At 40.8% G+C, this 22337-nt stretch overlaps 2 protein-coding genes across 3 annotated transcripts in view; both read left to right on the forward strand.

The window, feature by feature from the left end:
• The window catches only part of TMPRSS7 (transmembrane serine protease 7), a gene marked incomplete at both ends in the record, with an annotated part of 32516 nt that extends 27523 nt beyond the window's left edge, over positions 1-4993 (forward strand). For both annotated transcript variants that reach the window (XM_081072284.1, XM_081072285.1), the window contains 3 exons: positions 570-838; positions 2384-2520; positions 4823-4993. In XM_081072284.1, coding sequence (XP_080928410.1) covers positions 570-838; positions 2384-2520; positions 4823-4993 — 577 coding nt within the window. The remainder of the gene's footprint in view (positions 1-569; positions 839-2383; positions 2521-4822) is intronic.
• A 6433-nt stretch (positions 4994-11426) lies between these two features.
• The window catches only part of LOC308507496 (TPA-induced transmembrane protein), a 29580-nt gene continuing 18669 nt past the window's right edge, over positions 11427-22337 (forward strand). The window contains exons 1-2 of the mRNA XM_081072536.1: positions 11427-12026; positions 18305-18434. Coding sequence (XP_080928662.1) covers positions 11889-12026; positions 18305-18434 — 268 coding nt within the window. The 5' untranslated portion in view covers positions 11427-11888. The remainder of the gene's footprint in view (positions 12027-18304; positions 18435-22337) is intronic.

The raw sequence follows: 22337 nt of genomic DNA on the forward strand, positions 1-22337 counted from the left end.
GTGACCCCTGTGAATGGTTATGCTTGAGCAGTGACATTTGAAGCTTCTGGCAGTTCGGCAGAAGCAAGTTCATTAAATTCCTGTTTGTGACACTGATTTCTAATCTATCTTTGTATTCATATCATTTAAATTTGGCAAAATGAACCCCAGACCACTGTTTTACTGGTCCTGGCTGGCTGTCTCCATCAAATAACATTGTCAGCATGAATAGGAAAAAAATAACATTAATTCTAGTCACTAACATTCTTGACCTGTATGTAGTTCATGAAAGACCTGTGACAATAAAATTTCCAGCCTTTCCTTAGGATGTCATCGAGGGAATTTTCTGGAACATAGCTATCATTCACCACCTTTACTACACATTATTGCATCTCTGGTTTTAGTAAGGAGGTAAGAGAGGCTCAGAGAAGCTGTGCTTTTTGCCATGTCTGTGGACAAAGCCAGGGACTACGATAGAGACTGTAAGTCAGACCTCCCTTTCCTGAGCCCTCATCTCTCTGCGGGACTCTTGTTTCACCATGTATGGTTCATCAAGCCACTGATTTTGTGCCTCATTCCTTTTCTGTCAGGCTGTCAGACCCCACACCATGGACTGCTCACCTCGGGATGTATGTGCAGGGGAATGCCAAGTTCATCTCCCCGGTGAGAAGAATCGTGGTCCATGAGTACTATAACAGCCATACTTTTGACTATGATATTGCCTTGCTACAGCTCAGTGTCGCCTGGCCTGAGACCCTGAAACAGCTCATACAGCCAATATGCATTCCTCCTGCTGGCCAGAAAGTACGCAGTGGGGAGAAGTGCTGGGTAACCGGCTGGGGGCGAAGGCACGAAGCAGGTGTGTGTACGAATGAATGGCCATGCCCTTCCCCTTCAAATAATAACTTGTACTGATGTAGTGCTTTGGGGTTCATAGAGAGAGATTTTGTACATGGTCTCATTTGAGCCTCCTAACAACTCTGAGAGGTAGAATGGAGGAGGATATTATTCTTTCTGTTGTATGATGGTTTCTCCTTATCCCTCAAAAAAGCAGGACATACCTCATCAGGAAAGGGGGTCTATGAGCAAGACAGGATTAAATAGTTTGGGCTCTTTCAAACTCTGAGGGGTTTTCTAGGTTCCCCACTATAAAAGAGCAAGAAATTCCTCCTTATTTTTAAGTTCCCTTTTCATACAAAGAAGTGATTCATTTTCATAAAGGAGAGTAGGACACACACACACACACACACACCCTACTGTGTCAACTCATGGACAGCTGTCTGGAGGATTATATAAGTATGTCTTGCACAAGGGCAAATGGCCAAGGTGATGAGAATAAGGGCTGAAATACAGCCTGCCCTAGCCCCTCAGACTGTAAATTCAGGCCTGGGGTTATAGCAGCCTAGAATCTGTCGAGCCAAAGGGGATACTTTTTGACATTTCCTCCACCCAGAAGGGATATCTTTTTTCATTATGCACAAATGTCTGAGTGTATGGTAGGGATGCCCTATATCTGCCCTGCCCAGATTTTCCACAGCCTAGGAGTCGTGGTTGATTCTAAATCGATAGTAGTGAGGAGAACAGTCCAAAGCTTGGCGAACATCTCCCTAAATGTTAGTTAGCTTTTCATTGATCTCCCAACCATCTCAGACTCTCTTGAAGTCATGTCTAAGAGTTTAGGACATACATTTTTTATAAATCATGAACCACACCCTCAGTGACACTCTAAAGATTCATTGTGGGCAGCTCTTCAAGTGCTCACTGCCTTCGTTTAGCTACAAAAGTTATGACATTCGCCATCTGCTTGGGCTTGCTGAGGCCTCAATAGACTCAATGAGGGAAGTGGTTGAATACCTAAAACCTACCAGGACTTTATATTGTCATGTATCACAGGAGGAAAGAGTTTCCTCAAGCATCTTATTAGGAGACACCCTCTTTACAAGCCTGAGTGTGCATGTGTGTTTATTTTTTGGAGTCATCTTAGCCAGACCGGTTAAGAAGGAAGTGAAAGGGCTATATCTAAACTGGTAAGTGTTTATGGTTCCTAGGACACGCCCATATATCAGTTATGCTGCTCCGCTTGACCAGTAAGTATTGATAATAACCAGACATTCACAGTCCTGCTGAAAGCAGGAGGACACAGTACAGGGGTATGTCACAGTGGCTCAAATGGTGGAGTCAGACCTTGGGTTTGAATCCTGCTCTGTTTCCTGCTAGTTGTGTGTCATTGGGCAAGTCCTTTAACCTCCTAAGACTCTCTGTCTTCATCAGGAAAATGGGGATCATAATAGAATGTATCCAAAAGAAAGTATGAGAATAAAGGAGATAATGTGAGTAAATTGTTTAATAAGGCGCTGAATAAGATAGCCATTTCAGTGATTTCTGTCTCTACTGTGTTTTCCAGACAATAAAGGCTCCTCTGTTTTGCAGCAAGCAGAAGTCGAGATCATTGACCAAACCCTCTGTGTTTCCACCTATGGGATCATCACTTCGAGGATGCTTTGTGCAGGTGTCATGTCAGGCAAGAGAGATGCTTGCCGAGTAAGTCATCTCACCTTTCCCTTGCCTCACATGTTATACTTTCCATAAATGCTTTCACATTTAATTCACACAACACTGGGAAATAACTAGGGCCAGTGCTTCCCTTAATTCAGATATTAACTATAATCCAATTCTCTAAGATCAGGAAAAGGTAATTAAATAACTGGGTCTATAAAACTCAGTTTTTTAGTGCCCATGTGTTTTCCAACATTTAGAGAATGAGGTCAGCATTTATCATTCTGCCATGATTTTCTTATAATCAAAAACTAAAAAACAAAGCAACACACACACACACACACACACACACACACACACACACACACAGGATTGCTACCTACATAATTCCTTAGCAGCAGCTATTTACCTTCTGAAATAATAATGGTTTTAACCACTTGCTCCTTTGACATACAGACTATGGAAAGGAAAGAGGAGTGGGAGATGTGACAGAAGACACTCTGTCACCTCCTGACAGTGGTAAAGTTGGAAGTCATTTTCACGGGGGACATTTTTCTGAGCCTCAGATTCCAATCTATGCAGATATCTAAATGATTGCCAAAAAGACAACAGATGATTGAGGAGATGAAGTGGACACTAGAAGCTGTTGCCACATCTTTCAACAACCTTAGCCACCATGCCACAAAATCCCATCTTATTATAATAATGATTTTTATCATCTGAGTTCCTATTTTGTGGCAAGCACGGTGCTAGGTTCTTTATACAAATTCATTCAAATAAGTCTTTCGTCCCCATTTTACAGAGGAGGAAACTGGGGCACAGAAAGGGTACATGAATTACCCAAGGTCACACATCTAGTAAGTAATGCCTGAGCTGGGCTTTAAATACTTATTTCTCTAATACTAAAACTACTGAATTCTGGGTGTTTCCTGCAGAAGTCCCAGCTTATCCTATTATATAATCCTATTTCTTATAACCACCAGGATTTACAGGTTAAATTAATAGAGTCGGTATGGCAATAATTAAAATAAAAAAAGCCCAGTTTCTCTACTAGTCAGAATTTACCTAATCGGGTTTAGAATTGTGGGGGTACGATACAGGGGCAAATTTGAAAAGCATTTTTATCTTGGCCTCTAAGTTGCAGCTTTACTCATTCTCCAAAATGAGAAAATAAAAAGCCACATATTATAATTTAAATGATGAATAGTGTAAAAATTGTGTTTAAACTTTTAATTATTTCAGCCTTTGCTTTGCGAAGTTGAGGTATCAGAAGGGACTCTCAAGTGAGGGTGATTTGTCTGCGGCAGCTGTCGGCCAGTGATCCTTAGGGTTGCTTCATTGGACCCGGCTAACTAAACATGGTCTCTTCTAATTTCTTCTTTGGGACCATGAGCCACTCACAGAAGTTGCTGGGCCAGAGGTAGAGGTTAGCCTTTCAAGGCAACCATTGATGTAGGAAATTTCTGTGTGTGTGTGTGCTAGGATCATGGTCCCACAAAACCGAAGCAAGGAAGCCCGGACCAGAGAGGCAAGGAATTACAAAAGAGGATAGTTTATTAAAGCAAGGAGATACAACTCTCATGTGAGAGGGGGTACCTGACTGGGATGCCCACTGGCTAAGACAAAAGGCTCTTAGTATTCTTACATTTTCCCTTGCCTGCTGGGGGAAGGGAGCTGGCACCTTCTAATGGAGTTTGTCTATCAGATTTGCTCTGTTTTTCCAACCTGAAGGGATTAATGAAATAACCCATTTCTGTCTATCAGATCTGTTCTGTTTGTCCAGCCTAAAGGGATTTACGAGATAATTTATTAAGCTCAGGGAGCAGTTACATTTTTGTCCTGGAGTGAATGAGTTATTTCAGAACCTGGAGTTTCAGGATATGGCTGCCTTTGTTTATTCCACCAGAGACTTTCCTATCTACCTAACAACATGCTAACTAACCTGTCTCACCATGCCTCATAAGGTTATTGTGAAGATTAAATGAAAACAGTGCTTAGCACATAGTTCACATTAAATAAATGTTATTATTATTAGTAGTATTACTATTGAGGTTTATTATTTGTTTGGAGGTATGTGAGAATTGTTTTCCCTGCAGGAATATTCTAATATTACTCTTGGCTTAAAGAATCAAGTTTCTTGTGATAAATACAGCATTTTGATTAGGAAGAATACTTTGAAAATGATATTAGAAGTTTCACATTATTTCTTGACACTTCCCCAAATTCCATAATAATTAGCCAAGAAAAAAACCTGTCAGAATGGGAGTTTTGAACATAATCCATTAGACACATTAATGACAAAATTAATGGCAGACGTGCTTTATACTTACATTATCTTCTTGTGCAGGGAGATTCGGGTGGACCTTTAGCTTGTCGAAGAAAAAGTGATGGAAAATGGATTTTGACTGGCATTGTTAGCTGGGGACATGGATGTGGAAGACCAAACTTTCCTGGTGTTTACACAAGGGTATCAAACTTTGTTTCCTGGATTCAAAAATATGTCCCTTCTCTTTTGTAATAGTACAAGTTGGATTTTGATTGTGATTTATGTGATAGATCCTTTTAAAAAGAATGGAGTAATTATAAATAAAATGAAACACTTTAATTTTTTGTTTAGCAAACTTCAGATTGCATACATTTGGTATTTATTGAAAAACTGAGAGATGCATTTTATTTCATACAAATTGCTTCAAGGATGTAGCTGTATTCATTCTTAAAGGGTCATTGATACAGGAATGGAAGAAATCTAAAGTAATGTCATGAACTAAGCCTCTAAAATAAGAAGTGGGTGAGATGCTCAGATATTCACACTTTATTTTTTGCTCCAATTCAATGTACAGATAAGGTAAGGAATTAGGCAAATCTGATTTATTGAAATAAGAAATTCCATAATAAATGTGCCTGATCTTCAGTGTTCTAATGAAATTTAGCACACAAAAATGTCTCCTTCATAAATGCAAATGGGTCTAAACTCATTTATTGACAGAGGAAGTACCTATATTGTTGCTTTCTAATCCAATTTTCTAATCCAACCATATCATAGTTGGACTTTCTTCAGCCATGACACATGGTAATATTGTGTTCAGAGAAATCAATCAACGAACCAACAAAACTGACAGTAATCTTTGCTAATATGATATAATAAAGCATTGTGGTAGTTGAATTGAAACAACTTGCATGGGATTTAAGGAAATTACAGTAATTTTGGTCAGTAATTAAAAGACACGGGTATCTGACCAATGCAGTGTATACCTGAAGCTAAAGCTGAATCATAACGAATGTCAACTATAATTATATATAAATATACATGTATATATATAGTCACAGCATGTGGAGTACAGCATAGGGAATAGAGTCAGTGGAATTGTAACAGCTACATACAATGTCAGAAGGGTAGTACATTGGGGGAGGGGGCTTATCACTTTGTGAGGGGTATAAATGTCTAACTATTGCATTGTTTTGTACACCTGAAACTAATAAGAAAAAGAGAGAGAGAAGAGAGTTATTCACCAACATTTTTAAAACTTGAGATTTCACATGAGAAGTGAGATGTTCCACCTAATCTCTGAGTTACTATATGGTAAAACAGCTGCAGTTGAGTAGCATTAAAAGAAAAGAGAAATATTTTTTCTCTATTATTATTCACTGTTAAAAGTGTAAAAGTAAGCGTAAACACAGAGAGCCATGCGATTTTAAGGAAAAAAAAAGACGGGAATTTTTGAATGATTGTTTTGAAAGTGAATTTTTTTTAAAGAAATACTATCATCTGGATTTTGGTTCCTTTATAAAATTCCAATGGCCAAGACTTTCTTTTATTTTCAGAGACTTATAATACCTACCATAGTTATAAATCTATAGTACATGCTCAACACGTTATAGTTATCAATTTATTTTGTCTTGATTTAGAGCATTTCACTCTTGATCTCAAGGTAATCTTTTCATTAACAGAAACCAGACTTAACAATACCACCAAATAGGTGAAAACAGCAGAACGGAGAAGAATGATATCATTTACTTTCCTTAAAACATAGTCAGAGTAATAATAATGATATTTTAAAGTAGGGTCCAGAATAATAAAAATGGTTCTTATAAGACCTCGATAAATCTTAATGTAACAGTAAAAGGAGAGAGACCAAAAGGGTCATCTCTTGTATCAGATAGAAAGACTGAAATGTGGATATGATTTCCCCAAGATAGTGAATATTTTCCAGTTCACCAACCATATTTTGATTTGCTGAAAGGCTGTTTCCCTCAGATAAAAGATAAAACATTTTGGATAAAACATTAGGGACATATTCAGAAAGATACTAGGTTCTTAAGGTTTCAGGAAACTGGCTATGACATAGTGCAGTTCAGAGAGCCAAGTGTACCACTTTATTCACAAAGGGGAATTTAGCTACACAGTAGAAGAGCAAATTAGACTGACAGTTCTTAAAACCTATGTTTACTTTGCCTGGTATTGCTGTGACCTGGGTATTAGGCGAATTGTACTTCTTACTTATGGTCATTTCTAAGGAGGTGATTTGCTATTCAACAACATACACCAAAACCTTGCATAAGTTTCTGATCTCAATGAGGAGATGGAGGCAGAATGTATTAGATTCATGTGAGGGAGTTTTCAAACCACACATTCATGCTACCACTCTAAGTACTTGCTGGTGCTGAAGTGAGCATCCACATTCCTCAGAGGTTGGGGGAGGGGGTGGGGGCGTGAGGGAAGGGAACTTTGAGAAACACCAACCTAACTTAATTGGCTATTTCATGCCAAGATGCCTTTAGAACCTGAATATTCACTTCATTCTTACGAAGGCATGAATAGAGGCAAATCCCAATTTAGTTGGCAGAGTGCAATGGCAGCAGCATTTTCATGTGCCAGATTATTGGAGAGAATTTGTAGGGATGCATGCTCTTCTTTACAAGTGCCTTGAAAACTGCAAAATGAAACATCACAAGCCAAGCAACTATTTCTTGGTTGTTTTCTGCTTGATTAGCCTGAGTGGCTGACCCAATTTCTGATAATCAGAGTAGGACTGCTTGCCATCCGACAACATACTCGTACTGTTGTGTTTTCAAGAACACAGATCTGTTTGAAGGTTAGGAGATACTTTGGTGCTTTGGTAATGTCATTTTAATAATGTTAGTTTATTTTTTGGTTTATACAATAACATTTAGGAAATTATTTGCTCTTAAAGGAGATGAAGAAAGAAGAGCAAATACTATGACAAGAAAAGCAAAACTGAAAATCTTGTACTGGTCAGCAAGTCTTGGCAACAAGTATGTTTTACTTTTTGAATGTTATTTGCATTTGACTCTGAACAAACTAAAGCAATGGAGTCAATATTAATTTTAAATTATATTAAAAGGAACTGCATGTATAAAAACAGTATAGTTTTTTTTTTTTAAAAAAAGCATGTTTAAAGAAGTATTTATGAAAGAACAATACTCTCTAAAAAGCTACCCCTATAGTAATGGATTTTGAAGAAATTGCAAAAGAAAATTTAAATAGAATTTAGTTCCTGAATTCATTTATCCTTAATTTTCATCAAGAATTGTTTAATCCAAAACCGGTTCTATATCCAGAGAGAAACACCTCTTTCTAACTCGTTCTGAATCCTTACTTTGGAATCAGAATGGAAGGATGAAAAAAGTCCTCAAGCAGAGGTTGGGACACTCATTTACATTCTAGGTCAGCTGTCTGGAGATTAAGAAATCTGTGGTTCCCAGAAATAAGGAACAGGTTGCAAGCAGGAATTTAAGTAGTGTCAGCAATATTGGGAGGTATCAGCAAGTGTCAGTGATGAAGAAAATATGACAGGACAGGAACACAAATCAATATTGAAAGAAAACATTGAATCAAGGATTCTTGCTAGATACTAAAGGTCAGGGGTGGGTGGTATTAGTTACAAAAATACTTATAGTCGTGGAAAGTAAGGGAATATTTACTGAGACTACTATTTGTCAGGCACAAGAATAAATGCTTTTCTATAATTACTTCATTTACTCCTCCCAACACTGCTGGGTAGGAATCATTTTGCAAAGAGGAATAAAGCTCATAGACATTAAACAACTTGCCCAAGAATACCCAGACTGCAAGAGTCTAAGACACTAAGTATGCTTGTCTTCAAAACCTATACTACCATACGGATTTCAACTGTGTACGAGGGTTAGGCTTATGGAATTCTGAAAATGTAGTCTAGATTAGAGAGTACATAAACCTTGCTGTACAACATTCAGAAGGCATTAAAAGATCCAGTTTAGAGTGCGTTTGTGACAGGAAAACAGTAGCTTTTTGATCCTCTGGGGGAGTGAAGGAGATTTTAGACATCTGTTCATGGAGAAACCAGACAGCAAGACAGCTACAATTCATCTGACATGACAGAGGGAATCTCCGGTTGAGACTGAGATCTTGCAATCAACAAGGGGATTGTGGGAAAGATTGTACGGGCACTGGGTAAGGAAGAGGGTCCAGGTTTGAGAGGTCTTGAGCCCTGGACCTAGAAAACTGCTGAGAATATCATTCAAGTTAATCATACAGAGGGCACGTTGCTGGATGCAGAGCTAAATACTAGGAATACATAGGTACTTCAAGGAGTTTAAACAATAAAGGAGACAGACAAGAAAAAAATTACTGTTCAGACTCCACTTTAGCCATTCTGGCCTCTACTGATTCTCAGACAGTAAATGTCAAATAGACTCCAGTATCAACCAGGTCCTTAGTTCTGGAGTTCCCTTTTCTTTCAGAAATCTGCACAGCTCACTCCTTTACACCTTTAACTCTTTGTTCAAATTTCACCTTTTTTTTTTATTAAGAACTAATTGATATATAAGATTATATTAGTTTTGGGTATATAACATAATGATTTAATATGTGTATAAAATGATCACCACAATAACATCTGTCACCATATATAGTTACAATTGTTTTTCTCATGATGAGAACTTTTAAGACCGACTCTCTTAGCGTCTTTCAAATATGCATTATAGTGTTATTAACTGTAGTCACTATGCTGTACATTACATCCCATGACTTATTTCACTTTTTTAATGAGTCCTAAGTTGATCACTTTATTTATAATGACAACTCTTCCCCTTCCCTTAACCTTCACCACTCCAGCCACCCATATACTCAGCTTTACTTTTTTATCACACATTACCTTCTTATATTCTAGAAACATGATGTATTAAGTTTGTTTCCCCTCATTAAAGATAAGCCTCACAGTAGCAGTGATTTTGTTTAGTTATGTTTTCAGACATATCTCAAGCACCCAGAAGAATGCTTGACGTGTAGCAAGCACTCAATACTACTTGTTAAATTGGACTGAATACAAGACATATTTAGCAATACAAGTACAACGGGTATTGGTTGCAGAGAAGAGTGTAGATAACTTTTGGTAGAGAAAGGGAGTCAAGGAGGGTTTAGTGGGAAAAGTATGTTTCAGTCAGGATTTAAAGATAAATGGGTGTTGTCTACGCAGAAAGTGGGCTGGAGTGGGAGGAAAAAGTATTCCAAGCAGCAGAAGCATCATATACACAGAAGTAGAGGTGGCAATAAAATGGGCTAAGTAAGGACCCTCCAGGAAGAGGAATCTGGTCAGACCAGAGGGGTCTACTTACTACTGAATGCCTGAGAGGGAAGACTAGATGTCAGCTATTGTAGGGAAAGGTATACATTCAGATTCTTCTCTCTTTGCCCACTCCCAGATTCATTCTTTGCTCTGAGCGCCCCCAGGCTGACCCCTAATCTCCATGACTAGTGGGAGTCACAGGCAGGAGACTGGCAGGTGGGGAGAAAGGTCAGAGTACTTATTTCCCCTCTGCTCCCTCCCTGCTAGGCTACAGTCTCAACAGTGGCTGCAACTTGTTTTTGACTATAGATCCTATCAGGAGGGCCCTCCTCAGTGTTCCAGCAGGTCTGGGGGTGCTCACAGCTTTCGGCTGTTGCTAGTCTTTGGGTGCCTCAGCACCCCTCTTGGTTCCCTTAACCCTTGCTCATTCATTAAAAAGCCTCTTCCAAATTCCCAGCTGAAAATGCAGCCTGCTTCCTGCAGGATCTGGCTCTAAAAGGGAAAAGTAGAGAAAGCGGAAGTCAGTGCAGGCCAGCAGCTGAGGGTCTGCAGATAGCAGGACCCCATCCAGCAGGCAGATGGAGTCCCAAGTCCAGATGATTGGGTAGCAGGTACAAGACAACTAGAGACCCAATATCTAGGCAGTGTCTGAACAGTAGGCATTGAGGGTGCCAGACTTTTGGACACAAGTCAACATCTTCCAAAGTGGAGCTTATTTATATGCATCTTGTCCACACCTCAAACTGCTCTCAGTGTGTGTGTGTGTGTGTGTGTGTGTGTGTGTGTGTGTGTTGATGGCAGGCTTGAGAAAGAAGGAGGGAGGCAAGCCTGCTCTGAACAGAAGCTTGAGAGGATCAGCACACACCAAGTTTAGCAAACATAATTTCAGGCTCACCAAGCCAGAAGTTCTGAGCTATGGATTGTGTGTGAGTGTTTGTAATTTTCCCTCGGGGTTTGTGTGTGTGCGTGTGTGTGTGTGTGTGTGTGTGTGTGGTGATGTCTGAGACTCCTCTTCAAAGGTAGATAATAACCAACTTGATGAATGTTTGCTATGTGACAGTCACTGTTCTGAGTGTTTTATTGACATTCACTCTTTTAACTCTGGCAACAGCTCCATTAGGTGGGTAACATTTTGCCAACTTTCCACACGAGGAAAGAAACTTTAGCACAGAAAGATGAAGCCCAAGGTCTCACAATGAGGAACCCTGTCAGAGGGGAGTCACCTGGGCAGCCTGGCTCCAGAGCTGTTCCCTCCACCATTGACATATTTGCCTGACCCTGTACTTGTTGAAAGGAAGGAGTGTGTTCCTGTGGATTACTAGGCATCTCCACATGCGCAGAACCTCCTACCATGGCTAAGATGTCAAAGCTGCTTCCTAGTTATTTGTCCAGTAAATGAGTGAACTTTTGCTAGGCAGCGAAAGCGGGGTCAAATCCAGAAACAGACAGCTCTTGGGGATGGAATGCCAACTTTCTTCCCTGGAACGGCACTGCCGGGCCACTTGTGCCTAGCCCGCCACCCAACCAGTCCTTTGGCTCAGCTTTTGCTTTGTATCAGCACGAACCAGGAAAGGCAGTGCAGGTAGCGCCCTGAACAAACCAGAAAAACAGCTCTCCTCTGCTCTGCAAGGGAGCCCATGGCGGCAAGGCTGCCAGCAGCCGGCAGGAGCGAGCGGAGTTCCCCCCGCGCGGGTGCCAGCCGCCCCGCCCGCCGGCCGAGGTCCCCCCACCCCCACCCCGCCCCGCCCCGCCCATCAGGGACTGGAGAGTGAGCCAGCCGGGGACTTTGCACCCTCTGCTGCGTGCCGACTGCTTCCCGGCGGGCTGTTTCGTCCTCCGCGGCTGTCCATGGAAGGCGCCAGGCCCCCATCACCCGAAGATGAGCTGGAACTCTCTGTGCTCGAGGGGCAGCCAGATGAGCAGACGCCTCTTAATGGAGCCGCCCAGGTCATCCCTTTCTCGGCGGAGGACCCCGGTCCAGCCCAGGTAAGGTTTCCTTGGTGCTGACCGCGTCATCCAGCGCGCGCAGCGCCCGCCTCCCCGCCGGGTTTCCAGCCCCCTCTCCCCGCGCCACCGACGCCACCCGCGCTGCAAGGTTCTAAATAGAGCGGAACCCGGAATGTCCTCCAGCTTGAGCCCCTCCTGCCCGCCAATACACTCCAGGCTCTTCCGACCCCTCCAGTCCCCATGACACTTGCGGTATCCTACCTAGGAGGTGTGTGGCTTCTCAAAGAGAATCCCCAGAGAAAGAGGTCGTTTTAAAAAAGCCTGTAACTTTTAATGTAGTTAGTGTGTTTTTTTTTTCAAATAGAGAAAACTAGATAGATGGCGTCTTCTCCTTTTTTCTTCAGAATCTCTTTGCTTCCCTCTTGACCACCTTGCCACTTCCACTCACCCTGTACCCTCCTCCTAACTCTCACCCACCACCCACCATCACCCAGGGGAGAGTGGAAAAAGCAGCAAGAACAAGAAGGGCTGCTAGGGCGTGAACTTGCCCGGCTCAACTGAAGGGAAATAATTTCAAGGTGCTTGTCCCAAAGAACTAGACTGCACTTCATTTGCTTCTCTCTTATCTCAGTCTCAAAGGAAGTCCTTGGTGACGTTTGCTGAACTCTTTCTGATGAAGCCCTAGCAGTGACAGGAGCATTATTCATTCTCATCAAATGCTTGTAAAACAGCAGAGACTGCATTCTCAGCCATCTACCTTGTGATTAACCTATAAGGCTGACTTGAGGTTTACTGGGTACACGGAACTCCATATATACTGGGGGTGCCAAAATATGTATACACATTTTAGGAGATGTTACCGTGTTTTCCTGAAAATAAGACCTAGTTGGACCATCATCTCTAATGCATCTTTTGGAGCAAAAGTTAGTATAAGACTCGGTCTTATTTTAATATAAGACCAGGTCTAATATAATATAATATAATGTAATATAATACTGGGTCTTATATTAATTTTTGTTCCAAAAGACACATTAGAGCTGATGGTCCGGCTGGGTCTTATTTTCGGGGAAACACAGTATCTATGCTCAAGCAGTAGTTCGCCATAATCAGAAGTGTCTGGACGCTGATGGTAACCACTTTGAACACCTCTTATGATTGCAGAAGTCAAATGTGACTTGTATTCATTTGTTGTTAGCGGTATATATTGAGTATTACAATTAATACAGTTTTTTCCTTTCTTAAAATGTGTATACTTTTTTGATATTATATATGTGTATATGTACATATATATATATATATTTCCAACCTGATCTTTATAGGGTCCCACTCCTCCACTCCGACCTTTGCTGCTCAATTGTTGATTTGAGGGATAAGCAGGAAATTCAAAAACAGTGAAAGCATTGCTTTTGCTTTGACACTGATTCCTGGAAATAGTGTAAAGACTGCTTTTATAGGTACCTATAGGTACCCTGGAGAATAATTTGGTATCCTATATTTGACTGAAAGATGAACACAACAGAAGAATGAAAGTTGGAAGAAGAAAGTCTGATCCCTGCGCAAGTGGCCGCATTGTGGACTGTATCAATTCTCCAAGGAAGTGTCTAGTAATGGGAATTAGGGATACTTGCCTTATGTTAGGTAGACCCAGGACACCGCGAAGATTCTGTGGCTTGGGACTGAATCCAGAGATCCACATTCTGGTGACAGCTTCATCACTAAAAGATGTGTCCTGGGCAAGGCACTGAGGTGTGTGTTTTCCGAGCTGGCCATTGGTGGTGATGAGGCTAATCTGGCTTCTCCGTCAGGCCTGGGAATGCCTTGTTGAAAACAGCTGAATAGAAGACATGCCAGACATATGTAGAGTATCAGTATTTTATAATTGTTTAGCACCTACCTAGTACAGATGGCTCTTTCATGTTCTATTTACCTCCTCCTTCCTTAGTCAGGTATATACAGATAGCCCAGACTTCCTTGTGAATTTGCTTTGTAGGTCACTGAATAGGAAATCTGTGGTAAGTGACTGAATGATGTGAAGATGAGCATTACATGAGCACGTGGAGGGCATTCTAGACATGCTTGAATGGGAAAAACATTTAAAAATGGAAAAAAAACCACCCTCATCTAATGTGTTAACCTTTCTCTTTGGTTCTATAGAATAAGTTGAACTGTATTTTAAATTAAAAAGTCAATTAATATAGAGTTCTTAAAAGTGTTGGTTAGCACAAGCACAGGATTCAGACTCTTGAGAATTTTGTGTGGAGGTCTCCTCACACTATAAGATTTCCAATTTTTCAATGTAAACTTAAGTCCATGTATTTTGATTAACCATATGTTTTTTGTGCCTATCCTGTGCCAAATGCTTCTCATACATACATGTATTTAATTATCACAACAAACTTAAGAGGAAGGTGTCAGGATGTATTCTGATTTGACAGATAAATTGAAGAACTTGACAGATGAACTGAGTGAAGAACTTGAGGCTCAGAGGAGTTACTAAAATATTCAAGTTCACTCAGTGGTGACTCTGAGATTTGAACTTGGGTTTTTTAGGTCTCAAACCTATGCTATTTAGGTCGATTTATTTTATACAGCTAGATATAGAGCAAGATATAATTAAAATATATAAATATAATATGTAGTTATACTCATTTCCATATGACTACCTATATTATATAGCACTATTTTCTGTCAGTTCATAAACTTACAGAAGTTTATTGAGGAGTTGAATAGCATATCTGGAATGATGAGGGAGTTGCAGGTGGGTGAGTAAGGAGTAGGAAACCGTTTGGAGATCATTGGGAAGAAGACATTTTATATTACGGATATAGGCCTGTTGGGAGAGTATCTTGGAAAGAACTTCTTTCACTTTCTTGAACTGAATTTGAGGCTTGAGGGAAAGGAATATAAGCCATTGAATTTCCCTTTGCTTGCCAGCACTGTAAACATGGCACTAGGGTTGAGTCAAAGGTGAAAAAGAAATGATGGATAATAGAGGGAGATTGATTTTCTTTTATGGCTCATTAGATGGGCTCAGTTTCCAAATAGAAGTCCCAGAGACGTTTTAAGGGATGGAAACTTTATTATGACAATAATAATTGAGTATATTGATAGGATTGAGACAGGCAAGACTTTATATGATTGGATTAGCTATAAATTAACCCCATTGCTATGCATTGTTCAGAATGTAGGACAAGAATCAACTGGCTTTTTGTTCTTGGATCAACAAGTGGATTAAATCTCACAATGAATATTATAAAGTACAGATTTTCTTATGTGCTAAGAAAATTTCTCTAGATCTATGAAATATCTACTTCTGAATGAGTCAAAGAGAAGAAAACCTTTTTGTTTTCAAGAGGTAGGAAGTTCTGCCATAGTTGACGTGCCTTGTGCCATGTATTTGGACTCTTATCTGAAGAGGCATGTGAATACCTGGGGAATGTTCAGAGGAAAGCCACACAAATTCTTGAGCCATATAATGCAATCATGGAGTGTAAGATGCCGTTTGCAAAACTCTCTGGAAGACACCCTGAAGAAGTATTTGCATGTGGCCTCTCCTCATGACCTGAAATTTGGGCAAGAGAGGAGGAAGAAGCCAGTGAAGGAGACCTTATGTCTCCGTGTTCCGGTTTTGAAGGGAGACCCAGATACCTAGCACAGATGGTCCACACCTGCTGTTTCAGAGACTCTCCACCCTCGGGACACAGTGGAATCTCCTGGGGGCACTGCTAAAAAGTGCTAATTCCTCAGTTGGTTCTAATGAGTAGATAGCTGAGAAGCACTGAATTCTAATGTTGGATTAGAAGTGAATGACATACAGTTTTATAATGACTTAAATCCTGTGAAGATTAATCATACAAGGAGTGACCTTAGGAGTGACGATAGGACAAGGAAGGGGGTCAGGCTGTGGGATGGCAGTTTGGGGCTGGACAGGAAGAAGCATTTCCGATGAGGGCTGTGCAATGCTGAGCTTTGTGCCCCCAGGAAGTCACAGAGAAGTGATCTCCTCAAACCACCAGGGTCCTAGTTTTATCATCTCTAAGGAACTACATAAGTGAAGGCACAAGAGACCGAAGACATGTATGGATGCTCATTCTGTGACTCCTTTGAGACTTGGGACCATTCCATTTTGTACTAATCTTTATGGTCCTGGTTGCCTCTTGTGTAAGAATTAAACTGGCACGTGCCTCAGGAGCTCTGTAAATGGGAAGCTATGTTTCTGTCCCCTGAGACGTTAAAGGTTCCTTGTACTGGGACTTCTTTTCTCACGTGCCTTAGTGAGCCCTGGCCTTTGGTGGCTTTGTAGCAGTTGTTCATCTTCAGGTGGGGGGAAGATGTGGCTTTGTCCCTGGACTCCAGAACCACTTAACTTCAAGAGGGTTTTCCTTTGTCCACATAGTCCCAGGGCCTCTACTGCTCCTTTACCCCCAATCTGAAGAGCCCGTGAAAGTACACTCGGGTGCTACAAAGTGTGACCTCTACTAGAATTTCTCAAGGTACATCTTTTAAAATTTTGGAGCCCTCTGTAACTCAGCAATGCACAAGTGTTAAGTGCCTATTACCTACATGAGGCACAAGTGTAGGATATAGGAACACGGAAGTTTAAGAATCATCCTTCCCTCTCTGTGGTTTCACTTTACCTAGGAAGATAAGGCCAGTATCGGTTTATATTTGAACACGAAACCAGACAAGGCAGCGGCAGATGAGCTGAGTGGACAGCTCCATGGAGGGGTTGGGGAGGCCTCCACAAAGTGAGAGATTTGACCTGGCCCCTGAAGAGCGTGGAGACTTCAGACAAGAGATCTCAACACTGTTAAAACAATTGATTCACTTTGGGAGGTTTACAATTACAAGCCGGGGCCTGCCCACACCTCCCTACAATCTGGATCCTGGTAGGGCCTACGTGTGCGTAGTTTACATTTCTTCTCAGGTGATTCTGATATGCAGCCAGGCTTAGGAACCTCTCATTGAAAAAGTTGAGCTGTACTCCTAATGTGGACAGTTTTCTTTTCTGATGGCCACCACTGAAATCGTGATGGGAGAGCAAATGAACAAACAAGGTGTCATTTTTGAAAGCACTAAGGCACTCCTCAAGTGCCTGCTGCTGCTTTGTGAGTGTTTACTGTGAGGTAAACACTCAGTAATGATTACACCCATTTGTTGAGGTCCTAATATTTGTTCAGCAAGTGCTTCATTTACATGATCTCTAGTTTTTACAACAGCCCTGTGAGCTAGATTTATTATTTGTGTGTTTTACAGTTGAGGACTTCGGGGCAGGGAGTTTCAGTAGCTTGCTGCCTGTAAGTGGTATAATGGGGATTGGAATCATGACACAGGAACACACTTTCCCCCGTTATATTCTATTGTTTCCCGTGGTCTCCACGTGGGAATAACCTAACTCCTCAGAGGGAGGAAGGCACCTTATAGGGGCAGGTAGTAGTGCTGAGAGTGGAGACAGCCCTAAGGCAACCAGGCTAGCTCCTGACCTGGAGCTCCTGACACAGGGAGGCTGGGGACAAAGGGGAGAGCATGCCAGATTTCCAGTGAAACACAGCAGGGATTAGTCCTGGCTATTCTCTCTGATACGCATCTTTTAAATGGGCTAATGCGACGCTTGAGGGCTGTTAGGATGAAATGCAATGGTGTTGACTATAATTATTTTATTTGAGCCCACACTGAGCTTCACTATTCCCATTAGAGCTTATTTCCTGGTGTCTCTCTTGTCCTTTCCTTCATTTTCCTTTGTAGACCTTTATTGCATAGAGTCTGGGGTGCAGCAGAAGCCTCTTTGCTTTATCTTGACGTGTCCACTCTGAACTCCACATCGTTTTTCTTTTAATCTTCAATTCAGTTTTTATGTTCCAGAAACTTCAGCAGGTCTCCAGTACACACCAAATTAAGTCCAAACTGCTCTGGCAGCATTCAAAACCCTCTCGAATATGCTCCACGCTTTCACTCTTTCTAATCTCAGCTCTCATTACTTGCCTCTGAAACCCGCTAATCGATCAGATGAGTCTCTTGCCCATTTCCATTATAAATCAACACTGAGAATTCTCTGTTACCTGGGTTTCAAGTGTTTTGCTCTGTCCATTCTTCAAAATCCTGCCTGTCCTGCCTCCCTCAGAGCCCCCAGAGCATTTTCTTGCCAACATTTTTGTGAAGTTCCATTGTACCCCTTTGTAAACTTGACTCTTCTGTAGAGTGTAGCCCCTTGAAATCAGGATCCTGCTACCCTATTTCTGTATCACTGACCCATACTAACTATTCAAAAATGTTTATTGAAACAGAGTGACTGCCTCACAGTCTTCTCTGCTTTCCAGGCCAACCAGAAAAGCCCTTGGAGCTCCTGTAATAGGAATTTGATCGGAAAATGTAAACTGTGGATGGTCATCGCCTCCATTTTCCTAGGTCTCATTATAATAATCATCATAAGCTTATTTCTTATTGGAGGTAAGAGGATTTCAACATGACTAAGTTGATGCACTTTAAGAAAACTTGTTTAATGCTTATGACTTACGCTGAAATGGAAGATGTACTCATTGCTATTTCATTATTTATAATTTGAATTTAAAACTGGTTTGGAATATGTTTTACGGGAGAAATACATGATTCTTGTTTGTTTGTTTTAATAAGCTCTGGAAGAAGTAGGGAGACTGAAGTATGGAGAATGTTTTACTTTAAATGCTGCCCATTGGAGCTTGTAGATTTCTTACATTTTTAACTCATTTAAACACTAATTTATATTTTATTTTATCTTCAACACTTTTTGAGATAAAAATGTTGATTTTTTTTCTTATAGTTTGTTTAGTAAAAATAATTATCATATTTCATCTGATATACCTAGTATATGATTATAATCATAAAATGATGAACAATGTATTTGAAAGTTTTCAAAACTTTAAGCTGTCAGTATTTGAACTTATTTTGGAAATAACTTTATCGTATTTATATTGCATGTGTATGTAAAACAAAAACATATGATGCTAACTATATGTTTTACATACATTATCTCATTTTAAAATTATTTATTATGAATATAAAAATACATGTTAAATTACCCATAAAACTCATCCATATTAATATTAATACTTTGTCATACACTGGTATATTTTTTTCACTTGCATTTTAAAAATAATTTGAGATCAGATTTTTTTGTAGTCTTGTGGCCTAGCTTTAAAAATTTAATGTACATTGAGATCATTTTGCCAATTTGTTAAAAATTATTTCTGAACATCTTTACATTTTTTTTACATTGAGATATAATTGACATATAACATTATATTAGTTTCAGGTGTGTAACAATGATTCGATATTTGCATACATTGTGAAATGATCACCACAATAAGTCTAAAAACTTCCTTATTTAAATGACTGCATAAGATCGTCTTCTATACCATTTTAAAGCCTTTTAGGTATTTACCAATTTTTTATGATGATATGTAGGTATTAAGGTTTATATGACGCACAAATATAGCACCCTCCAGTGGGCAATCATTTCAATTTCAAAACAGGATAGAAGAAAAGTTTTTATTTATTTATATGTGGGAATGATTGTAGGGGAGAGGGGGCTCTCCTGGAGTGGGACACACTTGAGGGTGATCCAGTCCCTCAAGGATTTGGGTTGAGTCAGGCTCTCCATAGCAAATCCAGTCACAGATGAGAGCAAGAAGGGGAGCCCCTGAGTCTTTCCAGAGGTGGCCCTGGGAATTTTCCTCAGGATATGCATTTGCCATTCACCTCCCATTCTTCCTCCTCCCAACCCCTTTTGCTCCTGTCTCAAGGTTTCATGGTCCCTGAAGAAATAGGAAAACATTGATAACATGTGCCAGTCTCCAGCATGTGAGTTTCTCGTGCAAGCATCATGTTCACTTAGTTACTTAGGACATTGTTGAAGTGGGACGGATGATTCTTTGAGGCCATAGGCTGGTTTTGAGGTAGGGAGAAGTTAATAAGAGGTGCTACACCTCCTCTGTCATGCTGAGGACAATAGTTTTTGTGTAAGCATTGACGTTCCCTCTTCCCATCAACCCCCACATGTGGATGTGGACACTGAAGTTGAGTCACAGTCTTGTCCTATCACAACTAGTTGGTGCTATCCTGAAAGCAGATGGGTTTTTCTGTTGTCATCTGGGGCCTATTACAAAGGATGATGCAACAGATCTAGGTGGTTTAATATTCAGGATTCTAAAGCACAAGACTCAAGAGCTGTCTTCCATTCTGAAAAAGTTATCTGATCCTTTCAACTCACAAAGAACAATCTGCAGAGGAAAGGATTCCATTTCCTTCAACAGTTTCTCTGGGAGACATGAAAGTTCATAGGATGATATTCAGGGAAGAACTTTTCAACACTTGTAGCACAATCTTCATTTTCAATTTGGGTATAAAATTGTGTCCTTAAAATGTTAATTCTGTAAGAGAGATTTTCAAATTTTTACTTTTTTAAATTAGGGAAATTATTTTATTTTACGTGACGCCTCAGCCTTCAGGGCTTTGGGCCTATGGGAGAGCCATGGTAGGTGGTAGTGGGTGCAATAGATACAAAGTGGGTGGGGACAGGGCTCCCCTCCATGACAGCCTTTATCACCCACAGCAGCTCTGTAGGTACTTCCACGATGACAATTTGCAATAATCAACTATTGCCTAATTGCTAAGCCCATTGGCAGGAATGAAATATTTGTAGAACTTCTGGGTACCGTGTGGAAATCACTACAATCCAAGAAAAGGGCAGTGTGAAGAGAGTCAAAGGCTTACCTATGGCCGTCCGGATGTGCTAAGAAGTGAGTTCCTCAGGAACTACATTTGCCATTCGCCTCTTCCTTCCCTTCCTCTTAACTCATTAATCTCCTATCTCAGGACTCTATAGTCCTCGGACCGAGGCTTGGTGGCAGAGGTGTTAGTAACTCTGGAGCTGGAGTGGACACAGAAAAAGAGAGTACATACATCCCAGAATGCAGAGGTTAACTAGGGAAAATGGGGGTACCCAGGGCAAGGTGCCTGCTGGGGGGGTGTATCTTGTCACTGACATTGTTAAGAATGCAAGCAGAGGAAACTGTGGTTGGTTTGATTGTTATTCTCTATAGACTGTGCACCCCTTATTGCTTGCACCTGGGGTGGGCTCCCTGCCACACTGCCTTTGGCATTCCATGGGAATGATGGCAAATTCAGGATCATGGCTCAGCTTAAGGTGTTGAGCTGGGGCTGCGTACACACTGTGGAGGAGAGGCTAGTACTCTGCCAGGCTCACAATGGACAATGATATCTTTCTAAATTGGACAATTTTATGGGCAGAACTCAGGGAATGCTGCTGAGTCTGGAAGCCTGGTTGTTTTGTCCCAGCTCTTTAGGGAGAGGTTATTAATTAATTCTCTCCTTCTCCCTGAGAAAATATAAATGCTTCGGTGGGAGTGGTGCAGTAAAAAAGTCTCTCTCTCTCTCTCTTTCTTTCTCTCCCTCTCTCTCAGTCATCTCCTTTCTGGATAATTTGGAGAATCAGTTAACCTCCCTCAAGGGTTCTGTTTTGTTTGCTAATTTGCCCCAATTACAGGGAGAAGAGAGACACTGAGTAACACCATACTAATGAAACCTTTCTTTGTTTGGGCAAATATTTTAAATGTTATGAAAACCAAACTGTGACAAGTAGGGGGATACTTAGAAATCTGATTTAAAGGTGATCAGATTTAATACTCTAGGGACCCCTGTGTGATATCCCCAACATTATGGCTTTCTGTCTGACCCCTTTGCTCTCTAACACAGACTTTTCCGTGAGTAGGAACACTATGATACAAAGATGTAAGCTGTAGTGAATGGATTTGTTTTCACTACAAATCCCAAGTGACGCTGTAGTGAATGGATTTGTTTTCCTTGTGAGTTGGGAAAAAGAGCTACATTTTATGATATCACATGGTCTTGGCAAACAGACAGGTTGCACAAGGCAATGCTTCGTCTGCTGTCAGGTGACTCATGGGAAAATTTTAGGCAGACAGCGTCAGCAAGCCATAAGCTATCACGGTCCTTGGGGGCAGGAACATTATAGCAACTCTGCAGGCCCAGTACCTTGACATTTCTTTGCATTTTCACCTGTTTTTCCTCAAGACTCATATGTTTCTCTACATTCCCAAGACTGACCTGTGCTCTCCATAGAATCCTTGCCAGCTTCTTCTGACTTGTGGACCTTCAGGTAGCTCCATTTCTCTCTAAGAATCCACAGACTCTTATCAACTCAGACCTCTTCATATGTGTTAGTGTCATCTCTCCTTCAAAGCAGTCTTTTGTTAGAATCTTGCTGCTTCATTTTGGCATTTTTCACTTTCCCTTCTTTCACTAGCACACTTCTAGAAACAGAGGTCTGCATTC

This window comes from Rhinolophus hipposideros (assembly GCF_964194185.1).
Source record: "Rhinolophus hipposideros genome assembly, chromosome: 2".
In the NCBI taxonomy this organism is placed as follows: Eukaryota; Metazoa; Chordata; class Mammalia; order Chiroptera; family Rhinolophidae; genus Rhinolophus; species Rhinolophus hipposideros.